The sequence below is a fragment of the Bos grunniens genome, chromosome 21 (genome assembly GCF_055505025.1).
Source record: "Bos grunniens cultivar Pamir isolate PY7600 chromosome 21, Bosgru_T2T1.0, whole genome shotgun sequence".
Classification (NCBI taxonomy): domain Eukaryota; kingdom Metazoa; phylum Chordata; class Mammalia; order Artiodactyla; family Bovidae; genus Bos; species Bos grunniens.
Window position 1 is genome coordinate 29,234,690 of NC_141185.1, and position 23,418 is coordinate 29,258,107.

At 37.0% G+C, this 23,418-nt stretch overlaps 1 protein-coding gene and 1 pseudogene across 7 annotated transcripts in view; both read right to left on the reverse strand.

The window, feature by feature from the left end:
- Positions 1–23,418, reverse strand: part of SCFD1 (sec1 family domain containing 1) — a 113,224-nt gene that overhangs the window by 34,917 nt on the left and 54,889 nt on the right. For all 6 annotated transcript variants that reach the window (XM_086363771.1, XM_086363767.1, XM_086363769.1 and 3 more), the window contains 3 exons: positions 14,035–14,131; positions 8,038–8,108; positions 4,869–4,948 (listed from right to left, as the gene is read on the reverse strand). In XM_086363771.1, the coding sequence (XP_086219897.1) occupies positions 4,869–4,948; positions 8,038–8,108; positions 14,035–14,131 (248 nt within the window). The remainder of the gene's footprint in view (positions 1–4,868; positions 4,949–8,037; positions 8,109–14,034; positions 14,132–23,418) is intronic.
- Positions 1,005–4,501, reverse strand: LOC147349319 (oxysterol-binding protein-related protein 9 pseudogene; annotated as a pseudogene). The gene is made up of 2 exons (XR_015150637.1): positions 4,486–4,501; positions 1,005–4,052 (listed from the first exon to the last, which is right to left on the reverse strand). The product of XR_015150637.1 is annotated as an oxysterol-binding protein-related protein 9 pseudogene (transcript).

Below are 23,418 nucleotides of genomic sequence, written 5' to 3' on the forward strand. Positions count from 1 at the left end.
ATAAACACTAAAGATTACTTGTAGACTTTGAATGGGGAGATTACAGGTACATTTTTATTTTCTTTATACCTTTCTCAGTTTTCTAAAATATTCTTCAGTAAACTGGTATAACCCTTATAATGAGAAAGAAAAATGTTACGAATCAGAAATTGTATATTTTATAACCAAGTAAAATGATGCCCAAGATTGTCTTCACTCTTTTAACATCAAATGTTTGATTAAGGAGTTCCACATAATGTAAAACACAACGACACATACGACACAGCCAAATGTGTTAAGTGTATATGTTATAAAAGTTGGAAAAGATGGTTTCCAGTACCTTCTGTTAAACTAAGGTTTGTTGTCTACTTTTTTTCTTATAAGAACACAATGAAATAAAAGCAAAACTTGAAAAAACAAAAGTATAGATAATAAAAAGCACTTGTAAACTCACAATTCAGAGATATCTGCTGTTAACAATTTGGTATGTGTCTCATACCATGCATATTTTTTGATATGCTGAGGTAAAAAAGCATATTCAATCCCCTACTCTTAAAAAATAATTATTTTAAGAAATAATTTAAAAGTATTACTGAAGAAAATTTGGAAAATAAAGAACCCAAAAGGTAAAAAAAAATTCTACTACTTGGATTTACCCACTATTAGCATTTAAGTGAATGTCATTTTAGTTATGCTTTATATGTGTATATCTATACACACACACACACACACACACGCACATGCAGGCAGATAAACGGAAAGGTAAGAGAGGATTACACCATAAAAACCAAGTTTGGCTCAAGGGCTGCCTACCCACAGGCTTTCCCTGATCTCAACAAATTTTAGCTAATACCCGTAACAAATTAAGATCTTATCACTTATTTTATTTATATCACTTAATATGGTGAATATGGTTTAACACAACTCTGCTCATTCATTTGCTTGTTGACAAATTGTTCAACACAAATGTAAATTCAATGAAAGCCGAGGCCTTCCCTAGCTAATTCATTATTATATTCTTAATGTTTATTTTTTTTTTTATTTTTTATTTTTTTAATTTTATTTTTAAAAAAAAAATCACATGCTCCCCATCCTGAACCCTCCTCCCTCCCAACCTCCCCATACCATCCCCCTGGGCCTTCCCAGCGCACCAGGCCCAAGCATCCAGCATCGTGCACTGAACCTGGACTGGCATCTCGTTTCATACATGACATTTCACATGTTTCAATGACATTCTCCCAAATCTTCCCACCCTCTCCCACAGAGTCCATAAGACTGTTCTATACATCAGTGTCTCTTTTGCTGTCTCGTACACAGGGTTATCGTTACCATCTTTCTAAATTCCTTAATGTTTAGAAGAGTCCCTAATCACTGAGACAAAGGAAGTTATTTATCAAACAAATCACTGAATAGTAAACTATATTTTCACTTTATAACATACATGGCCATTTCCCGATGGTCACTGAACAAGTCTTCCACAACATGATTTTTTTGTGGTTGTTGGAAAATTACTTTATGAAGCCTTAAAAGCATTGAGTATAATTAATGCTTTATAATTAATATAAATAAAAAAGTGGCAGAGTTAGATACAATTTAATAATAGTTCAATTCCAAAATAAAAATTATTTTAGGTGAGACCATGAAATTTCCTAACACGTGATTTTAATACACTGTGCTAAATTTTCTAAAACTCAGAGGAACTGGTATTTACAGTAAATGGAGTATTTATGAAAAATCTGGCACCACCTATATTATATATATGTGTATATAGAACCCAAGATTATATGATCTAGGAAACAAATGTTGTACATCTCAATAGCAGTACTAGAATGCAGAGTTTAAGATTGGGATTTACACCATGAGATTTGGAAAAGGAGCAGACATTTTGTTTTCAAAACCTGAAGTTTTTCTCAAGACCAAAATCAACACTATAACTCCCAGACAGGAAAAAGGGAAGCTTTGCTTGCATTAATTGTTCATCTGCATCAGAAAGTCTACTATCTCTGAGATAGGAACCACTGCAATAAGAAGGGGGTGAACAGGTTCTCCCAAAGGAAGACTGTCACTTAATTATGCCTCCTGCCCTGGAACCAGGAGCAAACTCTGTTTCCCAACCTAATTAACACCAAGATGTTTCAGTAATGGTTCATCATAAACCCAGCATTCTCCATCTTCATGAAACAACCTTGTCTCCCATTGAATTTCCTTTTCCTTCCTTTTTTGGGCTTCTGCTCTTTGTCTTTCTTCAAGTCTATACCTGGCTTCAGCTGCTACATCAATGTCTCTGATTTTTAAGTTGAAAGTGACATCTTTCCAAAGGCAGCGGGATTCATATTCATTCTGATCTTCCAGCTTCCTCATTTTCTTCTTCATTATAGGCAACTTCTTGGTATCTATAAAAACTGCATTTCCCCCTGTCGAGTGTTTAGCATACATTACACCATTCCATTCCCCTTCAATTGAGCAGAAAGACTTCTTGTCATTTGGAGAAAAAATCTCAGGGGTAATTCTGTGCTTCTTGGCCCCATAGAAAGGTTTAGTGTGGAAGACAATATTTGCGCTATAGCCAGTTTTGGAACAATTAATTTTGCTTTCTCCGCCTAGTTCCACCCAGGGCACCATGAGGACAGACCTGCCGCAGCCACCGGGGAATGTGAGAATACAATGTTCATTATGCTCTAGACACGAGACACAGCCCTGCCCTATGTTGTGCACCCCAACTGACATCCTGAGGAATTTTGATTTGGTCCAGATATGAGCACGGAATTGTATCTTCTTAATAAAACATTCAGCATAAAAGGCTGAAATGGGTGGATGATGAGAAACCTGTTCAGCCACGGATGTTACACTATTCTTGGAAACCCAGGGAACTGGTCCTTCTGAAACTAGCTCGGCACTCTCTTCAGTATCATTTGGTAATATGCACTGACGCTGAAAGATTTCTCCCAAAATGGGGTTGTATGGCTTTTTGGTTAATCGATCCTTTCCTTTCTGCATGAAAGGTTGAGAAATACCATTTCACAACCTGAACCATTCGGTCTCTGGCATCCTTCTGGTCACTAATACTCACAAACAGGTCCGGATGTGTAAAAAACTCTGCCTATGTTTCTAAAAGAGATCTTTTTTCAAGAATAAATGTTGGAAGAACTACCTTTGTAAGATCCAAGTCTAACCTGTGACAACAGATGCATGATAATGCTTTTGTGCTCTTCCACTGACCTTGCCTCCCCTTCGTCATTTCCATCATCATGTGAATCGAAAAGGTCAGCATCACTTGTTCCATTGCACATGGAAGAATTAAGTGATTCTGTGGTATCGGGGTGCTTTAGGCTATTTCCCGAGCAGCTGTGTGTCAAGACTGGATCAATAGATCCAGAGGAATCTATTAAGTGTTTTGGGGATGAGCCACTTTGATGGAACTCATCTGTATCATAGAATTCATCTTCATTGCTAGAGTAAGAGAACTCTGGGACTTTGGAGACAAGTTGACATGGCTTGGATAAGTCAGACTACTACTAGGTGGTGAGTGGCCACTGCCTATACTATTTGGTGTTGGAGTCTGATAATGTCCCAAGGTTGCTAATACAGGTCCAACTGGTAGAGAAGATGGATGCTGCTCTGACTTACAGAACCTCTGAGTAGTTCTGGAGGTAAGACAGTCTGGGAAGGCATTGTGTTGACCACAGGTTCCAAGGGACTATTGCATCCACAGGATTAATAGTACTTATAATTCTATCTGCATGATTCTCTGCAATATACTGGTCTTTAGCAATCTGCAGCAACACAATGCAGTGTTTAATTGATTCTACCATGCTATTTGTTGTCTCTTTGAGGGTTTCAATTTCCTTTCTCTGTTCATCATCTGTGTTTGCAGTTTTGAAGTCTGTCATCAAAAAGCTTCAACTGTTCTATCAAGATCTGTAGGTAAGCATCAGCCTCTGTAAGTTTCTTATTAAAGTCTTGGACACTAGGAACAAATCCTGAATCCAAACCCCCAGGGGGCGACGGGATGGCGGCAAGGAGAGAATCACATTCATGCCCAAGGCCTGGGCAAGTAGCAGAGTCCCTGGGAACTCAGGGATGGGAGCCAGACCCTCTCCCAGACCCTCCAGAAGTGGGTCTAATCATTCCGCAAGTGGCCAGCAAGAAAGCCATTCGCCAAGGCCCCAGCCCTCTCTGCCTCCAGGGGAGCCGAGGGCCCCTTCCAAGCACCCCTCTTCGCCCCCTTCTGCTGAATCAACCCACAACATGATTTGTAATGATTCAATGGCATTCCTTGTAGAAATGATATAATTTCAACCCTATTCCTTGACAATCTGGTTGATTTTCAAAATTTGATTATTATAACTGCTTCTAAGATTTTGTAACTCTAGTTTCTTCTTTGGGATTAATTCTTAAGAGAAAGCTAGGTCAAAGCTATTCCTTTTAAAAATACCTTTTATACCAGTGAGCAAAAGTTTGACAATTTATATTTCTAATAGTGGAGTATAAACACATCAATTTTACTGGATCCTTGGCACATTTTCTAAATCTTTGCATTATATTAATCTGCAGTTCTCTAATTACTAGTGAAATTAAAACATCTTAAAAATGTTTTAGAGCCATTTGACCCAAAACATTTCAGTTTTTGACTTTTTCATCTCACACCAGTGAAGAAAATATAGGGGAAAAAAAAGAAAGAAAGAAAAGGCAAATAAAGAAAAGGCAGCACTATTTTATATAAAGTTGTGGAAAAAGTGGGGGGGAAATACATATTTATGCCATTGAACAACAACAAAAAATAATAAGGCACTATTAAATTTTCTTGGTAACATTTCCAGTTTTCTTGGAACTTGACTTCCACTATACTTTCTTAAATGACAGGAACTTAAGAATAAAACAAAACTTACTTCCACTGTTTGATATATTGTAAGGGATTAAGGTTGCATCCTGCATCAGTTAAAGCTTTTTTGTACTGCTCCAAATCAGCCTGAAATAAGAATATGACAAAAACCTTTACTTTCATGAAAGAGACCATTTTGTTTGTTGTCATCTGATTAATCAAAAAGTTGGACTAAAGGCATGAGCACCTAAGTAAGTGGAGTGGTACCTTAAGGGAGCACCCAAATGAGTAACCAAGACAAAAATCACATACAATGAAAATTACCTTTAACAGGCTCCCAAATCACCTAAGCAGTATGGTGTTTTGTCATCCCTCAGCAAGCCCAACAGAGTCAGTTTTTCCTCCACTGTTGACATAGATTGTTTGTTCTTGGAATAAGCATTAAATGAAAGATCTGGATTGATCAAGAATATTTCAAAACTGGAAACATGAAGGCAGTGACGCTGACTTAGGGGAATCACTGCAGAATCAGGTGGTCCCATCTCATATTCACTGTAAATGTCCAAAGTTATTAACTGAACAACAGGTGATCTACACTTTTTAACAGTTAAATAGTTCTCTTTCTTAGTCTTTTATTTCCTAACGAGTAAAGTCCAGTTGAATTTATGTCACGGGAGCTATCACAGCAACTCCATCATAAAACTTTTCTAAGAAAAGAAACTTTTAAGCTCACCATCAATCAGAGCTGCTTCATATTCTGGGAGCTGTTAATCTGACAGTGAGCTGCCCTGGTGGCTCAGATGGTCAAGAATCTGCATGCAATGCAGGAGACCCGGGTTTGATCCCTGGGTTGGGAAGAGTCCCTGGAGATGGGAATGGCTACCCACTCCAGTATTCCTGCCTTAGAGAATTCCATGGACAGAGGAGCCTGGTGGCTTACAGTCCATGAGGTTGCAGAGTCAGACACAAGTGAGCAACTAACACTTTCAATCTGACATCAATAGTCAAAATTTGCCCCAAGCCTCTTAATGATTACTTATAAAAAGACATAATTCTTACCAAAAATAAATAAATCATAAATTCCTGGGCTTCCCTGATAGCCCAGTTGGTAAAGAATCTGCCTGAAATGCAGGCGACCCTGGTTTGATTCCTGGGTCAGGAAGATCTGCTGGAAAAGGAATAGGCTACCCACTCCAGTATTCTTGGGCTTCCCTTGCGGCTCAACTGGTAAAGAATCCGCCTACAATGTGGGAGACCTGGGTTCAATCCCTGGTTGGGAAGATCCTCTGGAGAAAGGAATGGCTACCTACTCCTGTATTCTGGCCTGGAGAATTCCATGAATTATATAGGCCATGGGGTCGCAAAGAGCTGGACACAACTGAGCAATTTGCACTTTCATATATTCCTAAGAAAATATTATAAATAGATTTTTAGAATCCCTTAAGCTATAGGTACACACCTATTAATGACAGAGATCTTTCTAGAAAGAAACTTATATTGTAGTCACCCCTCATTAGCAGTTTTGCCTTCCAGGTTCCAGCTCCTGTGGTCAACAAAGGTCTGAAAATACTAAATGGAAATTCCCAGAAACAAACAATTCATGAGTCTTAAATTGTGCCCCGTTTGGAAAAGCATGATGATATCTTATGCTGTCCTGCTCAGTCCTGCCCCAACCAGTGACATCCTCTGCTCCTGACATCTAACCATCAACATTGTCATGGCTTGATGACACAGGATCACCTGAAGCAGATGATTCTCCTTCACGTCAGAAGGCCCATAGTAGTCTAATGCTACGTCTCAATGCCTACGTCATTCACCTCATTTCATCTCATCACACAGGCATTTTATCAGCTGACATCATCAACATGACAAGGATGAGTATAATAACTGTATTTTGAGAGAGTCCACATTCACATAACTTTTTATTATGGTATATTGTTATAATTATTCTATTTTATTAGCCATTTTTGTTAATCTCTGTGTCTAATTTATAAATTAAACTTTTTATCATCAGTATGTATGTATAGGAAAAAACAGTATATATGGTAGTGAGGGGGCATTTGGTACTATTAATGGTTTCAGGCATCCAATGGGGGTCTTAGATTATCTCTCCCTTGGATAAGGGGGGACTACTGAACTTTCTAACTAAATTAAAAGTCAAGAGACATATTCCTAGGATAAAGCAGAATTGACGTAAAGCAAATACTGGTTTACTTTTCTGTTTTAACATGTCAAACAAAAAGAAGCCTCACAATCCACCAGACATCAGAAAAATAATTGCTATCAGCAAGGGAAAGCAGTTTGCAACAGCTGTTATCATTCTAGGTGTCTTTCCCAAGGTCCTTACGCTAGTTGCTCATCTAGTAAAACTATACAAGTTAATATCAGAAAAAGTGAACAGGTCTCTGATGCAGCAACAATACAAAAATCACTGCTCTCCTTCAGAGTAAGTCAATTACCTCTGCACGCTTAAAAAATTTTTTCCCTCAAAAGCAGTTGATGGCTCATTAAAGAAAAAGAAAACAACAAAATATCCCACAATCTACTCTTCCACTGAGGGAAAAAAAAAATCTAGAAAGGAAAACCAATCATTTTTCAATAATTCTTAGAAATTTATTCTAATATAAAAGTAGCTTTTTTTTTTACTTTAGTACAAAATTTCAATGCTATTTTTACATGAATCATATGACAGATATGAATCTGAAATTTAATCTTATGAAATTATTTATATAACTTTTGGAACTTAAGTTATTTTCCTCCGAGTGACTTCTTTGTATTTTATAAAGGACATTAGTCTTAAACAACGCAAAATATTACCAAACTTTTCAGTTAAAGCTTAATTTCTTTTAAGTATTAGTGGCTACAGCTTAGAGAAATGGAACTTCTAGGATCATCACATCATGAGAAATGGTAAGCTCAATCTTTGAAAAAAAGTAGAGCAAAAACTTGGTTAACTTAGTTTAGAATAGTTATTTCCAGAAATAGGAATTTTGGCCACCTGAATTCTGTTCATGTTCAAACAACTTAAAAGTGGTGATATATTTCATAAGTAAATCGTTCTCTTGGTGACAAATACTGCTATAAAATTCAGCAGCAAATAGAACTAGCCTTAAGAAACTGTTTTTCTTTTAAAGGAAGGAATGAAATGATCATTTGGCCATAGTGGTTTTTACTTCTATTTTTGAAACAAGTAAGTATCCCCCTTTCCTCCCAATAACTGAATACAGAGGACATACCTCAGAAGGCGCTTGCTGGGCACTTATGTAATAGATAAGAAACAGCCTCATTTTATCTTCTGGAGTTCCTGCTACAAAGGGGAAACAGATGAGGGAAAAAAAAGACTTTCATAATTCCAGTTGTTATGTATTATAGTCAAGACTATAAACTCAAGGCATACATAAATGTGACAAAATATGCTTGATTCAAATGATTTAACGTTACAGGCACTAAATTAAAATCATGTAAAATACAGATATGGAAAAAGATGAAATACTACAGGACTACAGGATTACCATCTGCAGTCTATCTTCCAAACTGTCTATAATGTTGAGACTAATGTTTCAGATATAAACTCAAAAAGAAAAAAATGGTATAGGTAGGATAATCACATAATTCTAAAACAATACCCTTTTGAAATGCAAAGGGGGATGCTAAATAATACTTATGTAAGGACAACTTTGGAGAAGGCAATGGCACCCCACTCCAGTACTCTTGCCTGGAAAATCCCATGGATGGAGCCTGGTAGGCTGCAGTCCATGGGGTCGCTAGGAGTCAGACATGACTGAGCAACTTCACTTTCTTTTTTCACTTTCATGCACTGGAGAAGGAAATGGCAACCCACTCCAGTGTTCTTGCCTGGAGAATCCCGGGGACGGGGGAGCCTGGTGGGCTGCCGTCTATGGGGTCACACAGAGTCGGACACGACTGAAGTGACTTAGCATAGCATAGCAAGGACAACTTGGTATAAAAATGGGACTATCCTAGGAAACCAGTTGCATGCTCGCCCCACCAGGCACTAGTTTATGAAACCTTGCTGGCTAAAATCATCTAACTGAGCCCAAGGTCATACTTCTGAGATTGGAGCCACTAAATAAATATGTATTTCTCCTCCTTTTGAAAGGTCTATGAAGATTTATAAAAACCATATGTCTATAGTATAATATACCACTGTATTATGCAGATTATATTTGCCTGCAATTTTAGGACAAAATAGAAGATTTCAGAGAAATTTCTTGCTTGCAGTGAGTATTCTGAGCTACTTCTATTATCCAAAGCCTGAGACTGTCCAGAGAATCTTTATTCTCCCCTCAGTTACTGGGTGTGCTCTGGTGCAAAGTCATAAGACAGTTCTCATAGGTAACTCAGTTTCACTATTCAACAAATACCAATATGCATTCTCACTTCAAAGTGTATACCAATATGTAAGAACTCAGAATTGTTATACTTCACTACAGAATAAAAACAAGAATAATTTTTTCAAAACATACTGACTGATGACGCATTGATTTTTTTTATCTTCAAATTATCCTTACTCCCTAAATATGACAAAGACTTGGTAATAAAGATGATTCTTGGTAATAAAGACTCAGGCTGTCCTAAGTTCTTATGTTTACAAATAGATATAGTATTTTAAACATTCTGAAGTAGGTTACAGGATGAAGGGTCTTGTTTAAATCCTAGGATAAAGCTGGTATTTTTGTTTTAACAGTTAATTAGCCTGTCTGGGTTCAGGCCAAAGTTCCTACCAGCTTCCGTGAGTTGTGGTTCTATCATGGACTCTATTTTCAAAACGTCTGCAGTGCTACTCGGCTCTGTCCCACTGCCCAGCGGCCAGTATAGGAATTTGGAGGTCATCTTGTCCTTCACCTTTCAGTCCTTGGAATTGCTGTGTAGGATCAGATTTAGGCACGAACAACTCAGAGGCGAGCCCAGGAATTCATTAACAACTTTATGGGGTTGCTTTCCTGAGCTCCTTCCTTCCTTCTGTAACCTCCCTGGTACTTTCCAGTTTCCTTGGCCTTCCCTTTTTGGTGCTCCAGCCAGAAAGCTTTGGCTTTAGTTACCCTGTTCCATTTCCTGCAACTATGACAAAGCAGTTAGAGGACAAAGAAAGATGAATGAGGTTTGCTGTAGTCTCTTGGGGTAAGGGCTCCTAAGATATGAGAGAAAGGTTTCCCTCCCTCAGAGTTTTAGGGACGTGTGGGTCCCTGCTGTTGCTTTTAATATCCTCAGCATATAGCATGGCCTTTTCTAAGTTCAGTTCAGTTGCTCAGTCGTCTCCGACTCTTTGCGACCCCATGAACCGCAGCACACTAAGCCTCCTTGTCCATCACCAAATCCCGGAGTCTACCCAAACGCATGTCCGTCAAGTTGGTGATGCCATCCAACCATCTCATCCTCTGTTGTCTCCTTCTTCTCCTGCCTTCAATCTTTTCCAGCATCAGGGTCTTTTCAAATGAGTTAGCTCTTCGCATCAGGTGGCCAAAGTACTGGAGTTTCAGCTTCAACATCAGTCCTTCCAATGAACACCCAGGACTGATCTCCTTTAGGATGGACTGGTTGGATCTCCTTGCAGTCCAAGGGACTCTCAAGAGTCTTCTCCAACACCATAGTTCAAAAGCATCAATTCTTTGGTGCTTAGCTTTCTTTATAGTCCAACTCTCACATCCATACATGACCACTGGAAAAACCATAGCCTTGACTAGACGGACCTTTGTTGGCAAAGTAATGTCTCTGCTTTTTAATAATGCTGTCTAGGTTGGTCATAACTTTCCTTCCAAGGAGTAAGCATCTTTTAATTTCATGGCTGCAATCACCATCTGCAGTGATTTTGGAGCCCAGAAAAATAAAGTCAGCCATTGTTTCCACTGTTTCCCCATCTATTTGCCATGAAGTGATGGAATCAGATGCCACGATCTTAGTTTTCTGAATGTTGAGCTTTAAGCCAACTTTTTCACTCTCTTCTTTCACTTTCATCAAGAGGCTTTTTAGTTCTTCTTCACTTTCTGCCATAAGGGTGGTGTCATCCATATATCTGAGATTATTGATATTTCCCTCTTTTCTAAGAGTGGGTGCTTATTCTGCTCAGAGAAGAACAGTTCCTACTCTTCAACAAGGAGAAACATATTTATAATTCCAACAGGGTCAATGCCCTAAAGCCTCTGCTAAAGTTTTTAAGTCATGGGATACTAAGAACTGGAGGGCATGCAATGCTTATAATGACATTAGTTACAGAGGAACTAAATGGAAATTGGAAAAATGTATCCTTTACAACTGTGAGTATTCCAGAGTCTGGAGCTAGCAGCTAAAGGCTGGATCCTCCAGTCACATCCAAGTTTCTACTACAACTGCTATTTTAAAGGCAGAGTTTCCTCACTGAATAATTTGATACTTCAGAGAACAGTTTTAAGTATAATTCAGAGAGCTTTTTTTCTCCCTGGAAAATTTGAGTAAGGTGTTGAACTGCCTTCCCACCATTCCCAAATGTTAAGGACATTCTCCAAATACAGTAACTTCAAAATAACAGAATATAATAACATATCAAAATCAGAAAATTAGTGTTGGTCCATTACTACTATCTAATCCTTAGATGTCACTCCAAGTTTCACCTACTGTCTCTATAATATCCTTTATGGGAAAAAGAATCATGTGTTGCTGCAAAGAGCTGTCATCTCTTACATACAGTTGTCTTCTGTATGAAACAGTTCCTCAAGTCTTTCTTGACTTCATGGCCTTGATAAAGATTATAGGCTATTTTTTTCCTTCCTTTGGTAGAATACTCCACAATTAATTTTTGACTGAATTTCCTCATGCTTAGATTCAGGCTGTACATCTTTGACAGGAATACAACAAAAGTGATACTGTATTTGTATACTGAATCTTTTGGGTGGTACACTATTTCAGTATGACTCATTACTGGTGATGTTCAATGGGATTACCTAATAAGGCATCTATCAGGCTTCTTCTCTATCAAGTTATTTTTCTTCCTCTGTAAGTAATAAGTATTTTGTAGGGAGGTACTTTGAAACTGTGTACATAATCTGGAAAATTTCTATTTATTCATTAATTATATCTGCATGGACTCATGGCTTCCTATTTCATTCAGTATGTTATAATCTGTTATCATCATTATTTACTTTGGTACTGTCATGATCTGGCCATTGGGGGCCTCTTCAAGCTGACTTTTGGGTTCTTTTTGACACATTCCATCATGTTTTGAGTACTTCCCTTGCTTTCTGATACAACACAATGTTTCAGGCTTATTTTGTACTTCCTCTTCCTAGAATCAACCATTTATTTCACCAATGAGTCCTAGTGGAAAGTGGAATACAGAAGCTAAAAGTTCTACTGGAGAACTGTTGCTCCTCATCCTGCTCAAGTGGCAGAACTAGGGAATGCATATATTTGAGTACACACACATATAAAATCTATAGTTACTTCTCTATTTGACAAGTATTTAGTGAAAATGCCAAGTCCACGTCGGCACCTCCAATTCCAATATTACAGGATTCATTCTAGTTTTCTTCCTTTTAATATTTGTAACTTTCATCTCTGACAGTGGGAAACCTCGCTCCTGAAACCTCACTCCCATTATATTATCTGATGTATTTACTTATTTAACCAGTCCCCTGTATGTAACAAATATCCTAACTCTGCTACTGTCTGCTTGCCTGCAGAGATGTCATCTCACTCCAATCTGGTTCTGACTCCCCACAATGGACACACACATATGCCTGGCTATACTTCTCACCCCATCTGAGCCCATGCCTGGTTTGTCCCGTGCAGGGTCACCCTCCTTAATCTGATACGGGCCCTCAGACTCCAGGACTAAACTGCTCCCACATATGGACACCCTGCTTACCTCACTTGGGACTCTGATACCTCCAGTTAGATTACCAACCATCCCTCTACCTGATTTGTGGATGCCTTCTCATTCGGCTTGGGTTCTGACATCTTGTTCTGGACTAAAGCGGTACTTGGAGAAGAAAAGAACAACCCACTCTAATATTCTTGCCTAGGAAATCCTAAGGACAGAGGACTGGAGGGCTACAGTCCATGGTGTCACAAGACCTGAACACGACTTGGTGACTAAAAGAACAAGAGTGACACTAGACTGCCAAGTGCAGGAGCGTCTACCTTGCTCTGCTCTACTCAACGTCTTTAAAATGAATTGGTTTGAGAAAGTAAGGGAAATGAAAAAAGTTCTGATTGTTTTTTTAATCAGCATATTTTTTGCTTAAACTTTACTCAAAACTGTAAATAACAAGAAATAACTCTGAAGTGATGGACTTAGATATATGTTACATATTTTTTCACTGTAAAGTACACATACCTTCAAAATGTTATGTTCTCCCCACAAATCTAGCTTTTTATAAGTGTGAGCAATAATAGGGATTCTCAGAAATTTTTATGAATAGAACCTTTTAATTACAAACATTTCAAAAAAATTGTTTATTACCTTCCAACTTGATATAAAATCTAAAAGTCATAACCAAAATAATAACTCAAAAACCATTATCAGCTGAAGAACTTGTATGTAAAATAGAAGCTTAATAGCTTATGTGATTTTTATTCATTTTTGAAAAGAGCTGAGATCTGAATTGAAAACTCTTTTGAAATTATCAACAAGTCTCTAAAGTTTAGAGAATTTCAGAGGCTAAAACTCTATGTTTATGATCATTGTAATTGAAAACAATAATTAGATTATATATTCCAAGTACAAATAGTTATATCTTGTTTAAAGAAAATCTAACAAATACATATTTAGATAAAGGGATTGTCTACAGAGTTTCTTTAAAAGTGAACTGCCAAAGTATTTAAAACAGAATTCAGTTTTAGATACTGATACATCTTTTTAGGAAGCTCTATAGGGTTAAACCAAAGTAGAATGTGTGTCATGCTTGGTTTGAATATTTTACCTTCAAATCTTGCCTGAGCCAGCAGAAATTGAGCTTCAAATGTATCACTTTAAACAAATGAATATTAAAAGTGCTTATATACTAATACATTGATAAAGCATACCTTCAAAGAAAAGTTCAATAAAATGCAAATAATTTTTCTAATTTAGGAACTGCCATGCTACGAACTTCTCAACAGGAAATAGCTCATTTAATTATCTCATTAATAGCAAAGATTGTGAGAAAAACAATAATTCTATTCAAATTTTACTCAAACTGAAAGGCTGGATTCATCAGATGAAAAACTTATATTAACCTCAAATTTATGATACATACCATCAGGATCTGATATTATATCTAGAAGAGATTTATCCAGAGTAGTTTTGCTCATTATTTTTTCTTCATATTCAAAATACACATCCAGTTTTCTTGCCTGTTTCAAAATAAGTATCAGAGAACATTAAACCATAAAAACATACTAAAAACCTCTCTGCTTACTAGTGCCTATTTTCTATGATCAATTTTAAAAACAAATGTTGATTTCCTAGTAGAATTTACTTTTACTTTATTTTACTTTTAACCATACACTTAATGTACAAAATGAGATTGACTATTTCATTTACATTTGACTTATAAATTTAGAATAACTCTGCATGTCATATGTTAACAAAGACAAAAATCACACAAATCTCAATTATTGTATTAATAAGTAACTACCATATAAATAACACTGTTTCATGCAAATTAATGTCAAGGGTCAAGTTATGTTTACTTTTTAGTGAGTAAATCCATACATTTTTATCCTAACTAGACAGAAAGTTATCCTAATTATTTTCGATTGCTTAAACTGTTCCTCATTAATTTTCCCACTAAATACTTTGAACTTTAGATAATGCAAAAGTAGTCAAATTTTGCTTTTCTGTACAGCAGGTTTTCTCATAACCCAAGGTATATAAAAATCATGAAGTATCTATTAGATTATGCTTTAGATGAAAGACAAGAACATGCTTTACTACTGAAGGTGTTACCAATCTAAGTAGAAATCATTCATGAAATAAATGAGAACACAGAGATATCAATAAAGAATCAAAATATAAATACAGAATAAACATTAAATTAAGATAGAATGAAATAAATATTAACCAGTTGTAGAGAAGGAAGTGATGAATTCTGAGCTGTTCTGAAAGTGATTTGGGGACATGGATAGACAGAGTTCATTTCACTTAAAGGAATCGTGTATGTGTGTGAGTATGCCTGTGTGTGTGTGTTAGTCGCTCAGTTGTGTCTGACCAGGCTCCTCTGTCCGTGTGTATGTGTGTGTGTGTTAGTTGCTCAGTTGTGTCCAACTCTTTGCAACCCCATGGACTATAGCTCTCCAGGCTCCTCTGTCCACGGGATTCTGCAGGCTAAAGAATCTGGAGTGGGTAGCCATCCCCTTTTCCAGGGATCGAAACCCAGGTCTCTCAACTACAGGTGGATTCTTTACTGTCTGAGCCACCAGGAAAGCCCTGGTTAAAGGGATCATATCAGGCATGATCAGAGTGGATAGATCTGAATGGCAGATTCAGCAGTGATTTCATACATGAGGCAACAGGTGATCAACCCCTCAATCCCACTCCTCCACAGTGGCATACAAGGCCAGAGCTTTAAACAGATGAAATGCTCAGCTTGAAAATCAAAACATGAAAAGGTAAATATACTGAGACCTGTCCTCACTCCTATCCCTTTCTACCCCATTTCCACCTGCTTCTTTGGCTATTTATTTCTCCTATAGTTTTTCAGCTTCTCTATGCAAATGTAAGCAAATAGTATCTATATCCTAATATCCCTCTGCTTTCTGACACAAAAGGCAATATACTATACTCTGCTGTCCCTTGTTTTCACTCAGCAATATATTTTACACCAGTACACGGAGAATTTCCTTGAATGAAGTTGAGATAAGAGTTAATAAACTTTGTAATAGAGTTTTTGTTTTTTTACAAATGGCTCTCCACATTTTTTTTAGATTCCCTGATACAGGAATTATTTTAATTACTGTATAAAGCTACTTTGAATAAACAATATAGATACATGCTGAAGTACTAGGAATGGAAAAATGCAGTATCAAAAATGAACAAAAGTAACAGAAAGGAGATCCTAGGAAAGTGACCATGGTGGTGACTGTGGGAATGGAAACAAAGAGACGTATACTTAATAACTAACATGAGAATGTGCGTAGGAAGTAAAATAGTGAAAAAAGTCAAAGATTCCTGGGAAATAAAATGACGGTAGTAGGAACTGTGTGTGCTTAGTCACTCAGTTGCGTCCAACTCTTTGTGACCCCATGGACTGCAGTCCGCCAGGCTCCTCTGTCCATGGGGATTTTCCAGGCAAAATACTGGAGTGAGTTGCCATGCCCTCCTCCAGGGGATCTTCCCAACCCAGGGATCGAACCCAGGTCTCCTGAATTGCAGGCGGATTACTTACCAATCTAGGCCACCAGGGAAGCCCTATGTTAACTTAAATGGACTGGGAAAGCCTAATTATCTGTAGAATAAAGCCAAGAATGGAAGGGGGAAGGAGATAAAATAAGGTGTTAGGCTGACTTTCAGGGCCTCATAATCTGCTCCAGCCAACTTTTCTGTTTTACCACTATTCACCAGGTTCAGTTCCCTCCAGTCACATCAATTAACTCATTGACTTTTCATTAAAAGTAGTGAATGCCTTTAATCCTCAAGGCTTGGGCTTGAATTATTCTCTTAGCTTTTTTAGAATGCATTTCTCCTCCATCACCTGCCCAGTGAATTCTACTAATTTTTCAAGGTCCAGCATCTTTGCAGCTTCTCTATAACTCTTAAACCTCTGTTTCTTCCCTTTCTTGCTCCTTTCCAATCTCCTTCTTCACTGGGAGAATTAATTAAGCCCTTAAGTGTGTACTGACAGCACTTCGTACACTTCTCCATAACAGCAATGATTACACCACATTACTCTCTTTGGTTTACATACCCTTCTAGAACTATACACTTCCTAGAATGTTTCTAATTAATTGTTTAACCCTAGGAGTCTAACAAAGCACCTGTCTTGCAGCAAAATATGTCAAATTTCTAAGCTAAGAGCAAGACATATATAGATCAAGTAATCATCTTTAAAAGTTATGAAAGTAGATAAATGAACTTCCAGAAGTGAAAAATGCAGAGAATCAAGCTTTAGTGATTTAATAGATAAAATTAAGTATGCTAAATGCCACAATGGAATCTAACGTGTGTACCTACATAAATGAAGAAAGGTGGCTCACTTAAGACTCATTTTGCTCTTCTTGATGTATTAACTTATCCACATTTTAACTTCTAATGAACAATGGAAGCAGAATTAAAAAACAAGTTAATCTGATGGCTAATGGGTAGACATTCTTTTGAAGGTGATAATGTTCTAAAATTGCCTTGTGATTATGGTTATGTAACTCTGAATATAGTAAAAAACCACTAAATTGCATGCTTTAAAAAGGTGAATTGTATGGTATGTGAACTATATTTCCATAAAGGAGTTAAATAAAAATCATGTAGCATTTCAGTATACTGACTGGGAAGGAGCCTCATGGGGGAGGGAAAGGAATGAAGTAAAGATCTTCTAACCTGCATAAGAGAACTAGTATCTGTTCAGTATCTAGTATGTGCAAGGCACTTTACTTACAGCTATGGCTTTCAAATGTTTCTAAACAGAACCTCAGGACCCTCTTTCTCAAACCAAATCTTCTGCAGAACCCTAAACATAAAATAGATACAAGTGACCAATTAAATGTCTCTGTTGAGTCTAGGGTACCAGAGAACAGGGTTTAAAAGCTACAAAATCAGATTATCTCACTTAATTCTCCAGACAACACTATAAACTAGGAATTATTAGTCCCATTTTAAAGATGAAGAAACAGACACAAAGAAACATAAATTTATTCAAGGTTACCAGAGCAGAAGTAGAGAGGTGAGATTCAAATCCAGGTCAGATTCCATATACACCATAGATAAAGAGTAGGGGGAAAAAAAAAAAAAGAGTAGGGAAAATTACATTTTCCTCAAGAACAGTTTATTGCTTCCTTTGTATACACTTTATGAAAGAAAGTATATTTGTCAATTAGTATATATTTATTTTTTGGGTAATACACATAATTTACATATATGTGGTGAATTTGTGGTGATAACAATCAAGATGTGAATGTTTTTACTGGATTAAAATAAGGACCATCTACAGAATTGTACATTATAGGTGATCAATAAGTACAGAGGAAAGAAAGCCAAAATGGCACTATCAGAAGGAGTTAAGTAAAAGAATGCAAAATTCTTTAAGTCATTTCTTTAAATGAGGTGTTCTTGACTTTACTTGATAAACTGAGCTGGACTGAAACAGAATAACAATGATAATAGCATAGCAAAAAAAACTTTCAAGACAAAATACAAAATACAAAGAGTTTCAGGTATGAGTTCCAACTCTGCCATTGACTAGGGAATAGTTTACCTTTTTTGGAGGTAAGAGGTATATTTCCTTCACTGATTAAATGAAGAATATTTCACAAAATATGTTCTGCAGGGTGCTAGTTCTTACAGTTGGTTAAGAAATAACCCCTAAAAGTGTTCCAGAGTCAACAGTTTCAAGGTTTTTTTGAATGCTTTTAAAATGCATATATTACGCTGCATTATGAATCTCCAAGAGGAAGACACAGCACATTTTCCTTCTAACTTTATTTGACCAAAGAAGAAGCAGCCTCACTACTATCTTGTGGACTCTGCTAAGAACTCTGTCCCAAGGCTCCTTCTAGTCCTAAGTTCCTCAGAAGGTCTGTGAAGGACTCTGGAAAATGGGGTCCACAGGACTGAGGAATTATAATGGCAATGTTTGATTTTCTACTTTCTAGTCTGATTTGTATATCCCTGGTGCTTATGAATTATTCTCTATTCTGTTATTCTATGTGCTGTCATTGTAAGTGACCTTAAATTCTGTAGAACAAGTCAAGGTATAAATAAATAAAATGTGAGATATCTATTTAAAAAAGTTAAGGAATGCATCTGTCCTCCTTTTATTTTAAACATCTGAGACTGTTCATCACAAGTCTGCTTCTACTCTCTGTGTTTAACCTACAGCATATTCTTATAAGGGAAAAGACTGTAAAAAAAAAAAAAAAAAAAAACCCTCCCAGGTTTACCCACTCACAAACTATGTAGCATATCCTCTGTTTCTTGCTATTATATGTCATTTAAGCTGTAAAGCCAAAAATTCACATTACCAAAATTAGTCTGGTTTTTCTCAATGACTTAATAAAAATCTGTTTTCTTATTTATAGATGATCTGAAGTAGGTGAACCCTAAGCATTATATTTTTCACTTTTATCAAAGTAAAATAACATATAAAACACAGAATTTGGTTAAGTTTTAACATAAGTATATACCCATGAAACCGTATACACAATCCAGATAGTGAACATATCATTCACATCAGTTAAGGAAATTCTCTCATTGTAAATACTCTCCTCTCACTCTCCAACACCATTCTTCACGTCCTATTTTCTGTGACTATAGATTAGCCTGCATTTTTCTGAATTTTCTATAAACACAACATGCTCTTTTTTTCTGTATGTAGCTTCTTTCACTCAGCGTAATTACTCTGAGATTCATTGAGTACATACTGTTGTATGTATTAATAGTACCGCCTTTTTAATTGTTGAATAGTAGTCCACTGTATTGGAGAAGGCAATGGCACCCCACTCCAGTACTCTTGCCTGGAAAATCCCATGGATGGAGGAGCCTGGTAGGCTGCAGTCCATGCGGTTGCTAAGAGTCGGACACAACTGAGCAACTTCACTTTCACTTTTCACTTTCATGCATTGGAGAAGGAAATGGCAACCCACTCCAGTGTTCTTGCCTGGAGAATCCCAGGGACGGGGGAGCCTGGTGGGCTGCCATCTCAGGGGTCGCACAGAGTCGGACACGACTGAAGCGACTTAGCAGCAGCAGCAGCAGTCCATTGTATAGATATACTGGACTTTGTTTACTCAATTAGCCTGTTGATAGACATCTGACTGATTTCCAGTTTGGGGCTATGACAAAGAGCTGCTATGAATATTCATGTATAATGAACATATTTGCTCTCATTTATCTTGAGTAAACACTTAGGAGTAGAATGGCTGGGGCACATGATGGATTTGTGTTTAACATTTTAAGAAACAGAGATACTGTTTTCCAAAGTGGGTGCACCATTTTACATTTCTACCAGCAAAATATGAGAGTTCTAGTTCTGCATCCTCGCCAAAAGCTGACATGATCAATATTTTAAATTTTAGACATTCTGATAGATATGCAGAGGTATCTCACTATGGTTTTGTTATTTTTCTAATGATTGTTGATGTTGAACTTATTCATCACTTGGATATCTTTTTCAGTCAAATCTTTGTTCAAATTTTTTGCCCTTTTAAAAACTGGGCTGTGCATTTTCTCTACTGAGTTGTGAGAAGTGTTTAATTCTTTGAACTTAACCTTTATGAATCTATTGAGTCTTGCTAATGACAAAGCTTTATCTTCATGAAACCTGATGGTGGAAAAGTGAGCAAAGAGCAAGAGAAAGGTAATTCCACACTTCGTTTTTTTTTTTTTTTCAAATTTTTGAAGATGTGGAAGAAGTCTCCAGAAACTCAGCATGAGAAACTAAAAGACATTTCACACATTGAAGAGTTGTCTTTGGTCATATTTGGAGTAAAGAAAACTTCTTTAAGTTCTGATAATGACTAATCTTATTTGGGATAAAAAGAGGTAGAAGATAGTGATAGTCTGTCCATTGGGGACTTCCTGCTATAGGATATATTTTCTCCTGCCTTGAAGAAAAGACAGCAAGGTCATATAAACATTCACTCAGTAGTGTACTAGATAAAAGATAATTTAAAACAGATTAGTCAAAATCCAGACAGAGAAATGTTCTGATTTACAGGACAGTACAATTTCTTCCCTATAGTGATCAGGAGAGCAGTGATCAGTTAATCAAAGTCAGTTAATGCAAAGAAAAAAAAAGGGGGGGGATTTCCCTGGTGGTCCAGTGCTTAAGAATCTGCCTGCCAAAGCAGGGGACATGGGTCCGATCCCTGATCCGGGAATATTCTACATCCCATGGGTCAACCTGTGAGCTGCAATGACTGAGCTCTTGTGCCACAATTACCGAAGGCTGTGCGCCCTAGAGCCCATGCTCTGTAACAAAGGAATCCACCACAATGAGAAACCCATATACCTCCACTAGAAAGAAGCTCCCCCCGCATGCCACAACTAGACAAAGTCTGCAAGCATCAATGAAGACCCAGCAAAGCCAAAAGAAAAAATAAAAAAGGACCTGGCTGTATATACATGTTTAAACACTACAATTTAACTTAAGATCTAAAACATATAATTGTCTGTCAATTTTGAGGTAGACCCAAGACCGTTCCCTTGAGCACTGAGGTTCATGGACTGAAATTTTTTTCTTTCCTGCATAATGCACATGTTTAAGTATCAGCTATAACTTCAAGTTTCTTTGACGCGAGATACAAAAATTTATAAATGTTTACAATTACAACATAAAGCAATTCTAGTACTTTCAAGATTTTTCAATGTTTTACAGTTGTTGTCTGCTCCCTGCCACAGCTACTAAATTAAGTAATAATTAAATCACCACCTTCACTGAGTCTAAGGCAGGTAACTTAGTTTTAAAGAAACAAACCTCTTTTCCTACTCATACCATTGACATAAATAGACTGGAATCAAATACAAAAAATTCAACTTGCAAACACACTAGATGTCACATGTTAGCATGGCAATAATGTGGTCAACAACCACTGTTTCCGAGGGAATAAAGGGCATTGGTTAATTTGATGTGCTGATCAGCTCAGTTTCTACTTTATTTTGAAAGCTTATTTTCCCCTAAGAAAGATAAAGAAGTTGGACCAGAGAAGAATAAGTCCCCTGAAGGAGGTGCTCTAGTTAAAATTAGCATTGCTAGCAAGAGCTAAGTCTTGCTCAGTGTGTACAGAGCTAAGTCGGTACATGTTTGCTTGATCAGAGGATGTCTTTAGACCTAACTCAGTACCTCTTAACTTTCTCCACAGGAAGCAGCAAAACAGAAATGAAGATCCAGCACCAATAATCCACAAGAGCTTATTAACCGCTTATTCTTGGCCGGTTACCTCAGTAAGGAGCATTCAGATGTGAGAGCTCTTCCTCTCAGGTGGGAGCACTAGGGGAAAGAGCATGTATGCCATTTCTCTTTCTTCTTCTCTGACATACATGTAGGAGACTTTTCCTTTTCTTAGGTTTCTGATGCTAGAGAATAATTAATTCCGGCTGGCTATGCAGCTGAGACAGTAATCATTAAAACATACTGAAATCTGTCTACAAATTTAAGTAATCTCAGAATCCATTCCCTAATAACCAACAAGTGGGGGTAAAATCTTATTTGTATTAGAAATGAAAAAACTGCTGGGATTTCCCTGGTGATCCAGCGGTTAGGAATCCACCCTGCAATGCAGGGGACACAGGTTAGATCTCTGGTGGGGAATTAAGACCCCACACGCCTTGGAGCAACTAGGCTCCCATGCCACAACTAGAGAATCTGTCTGCTGCAGGGAAAGTTCCTTCACAATTCACAATTTACTCTTAACCTATTAAACCAAAGTTGACTACTCAAGCCACTAAAATCTTTAGAATATCAATAAATTTACGTGGTAATATCTGTCAAAGTTGTCACAAACTGCTGTGCTGCCAAACATCAACTGCTGGGTAACTGCCAGGACTTCTAAAGAGATTAATTTCTTCTAGTATTCTGCTTTAGAAAATGATCTAAAGAAATATAAGCAGCAGCTATAAACTAAACATCCCAAAATAAGAAACACGCAAAACTGCCATAAAGACAAATAGCAAGAGATGTGTTCTGAGATCTCTGCATGAAGAGTCATAATGTTCTCGCTAATAACAACAACAACAATAATAAGTAAATAAATATTTACTGCTTAGGTGAATGAATGTTTACAAAGAAGTGAAGCCCAGATGGTCAACAAATTCTAGTAAAGAGTAAGAGATATTGGAGAAAAATATTTTTTAAATTATTGTTAACATTATATAGCCAGAGGCAGATGGTGTAACATAAAAATGGCACAAATAAATGTATTATTTTGAAGTAAATATTTTAAAGTTGGAAATTTAATAATTATAAAAACTATAAGAAAAATTTTATAACTATGAGTAATGAGAAAAATTGGAAGCAACACAATTTACTTGCTAGCTTTGACATAGGAGAATAGACGTTTTAATTAAAACAGGACTCTTCGCCAGTCCAGGTTCGATGCACGATACTGGATGCTTGGGGCTGGTGCACTGGGATGACCCAGAGGGATGGTATTTGGAGGGAGGAGGGAGGAAGGTTCAGGATGGGGAACACGTGTATACCTGAGGCGGATTCATGTTGATATATCGCAAAACCAAAGTTAAAAAAAAAAACAAAAAACAGGACTCTTCTCAAAAAACACTGCAATTTTTCTATACTAACAGAATTTCTAATATCAGGATAACTCAGAGTATGTGGCTTAATAAATACAATTATAATTTATACACAAATATTTAAAATAAATATGCTCCTGTATCTATGATTTAAAAAACAAAAAAACTTCTGGTATTAATTGGGTTTCCTAGAATGGTCCAACAAGGAACATGGTGTCTTATACATGAAATTTTCCCTCTGCAA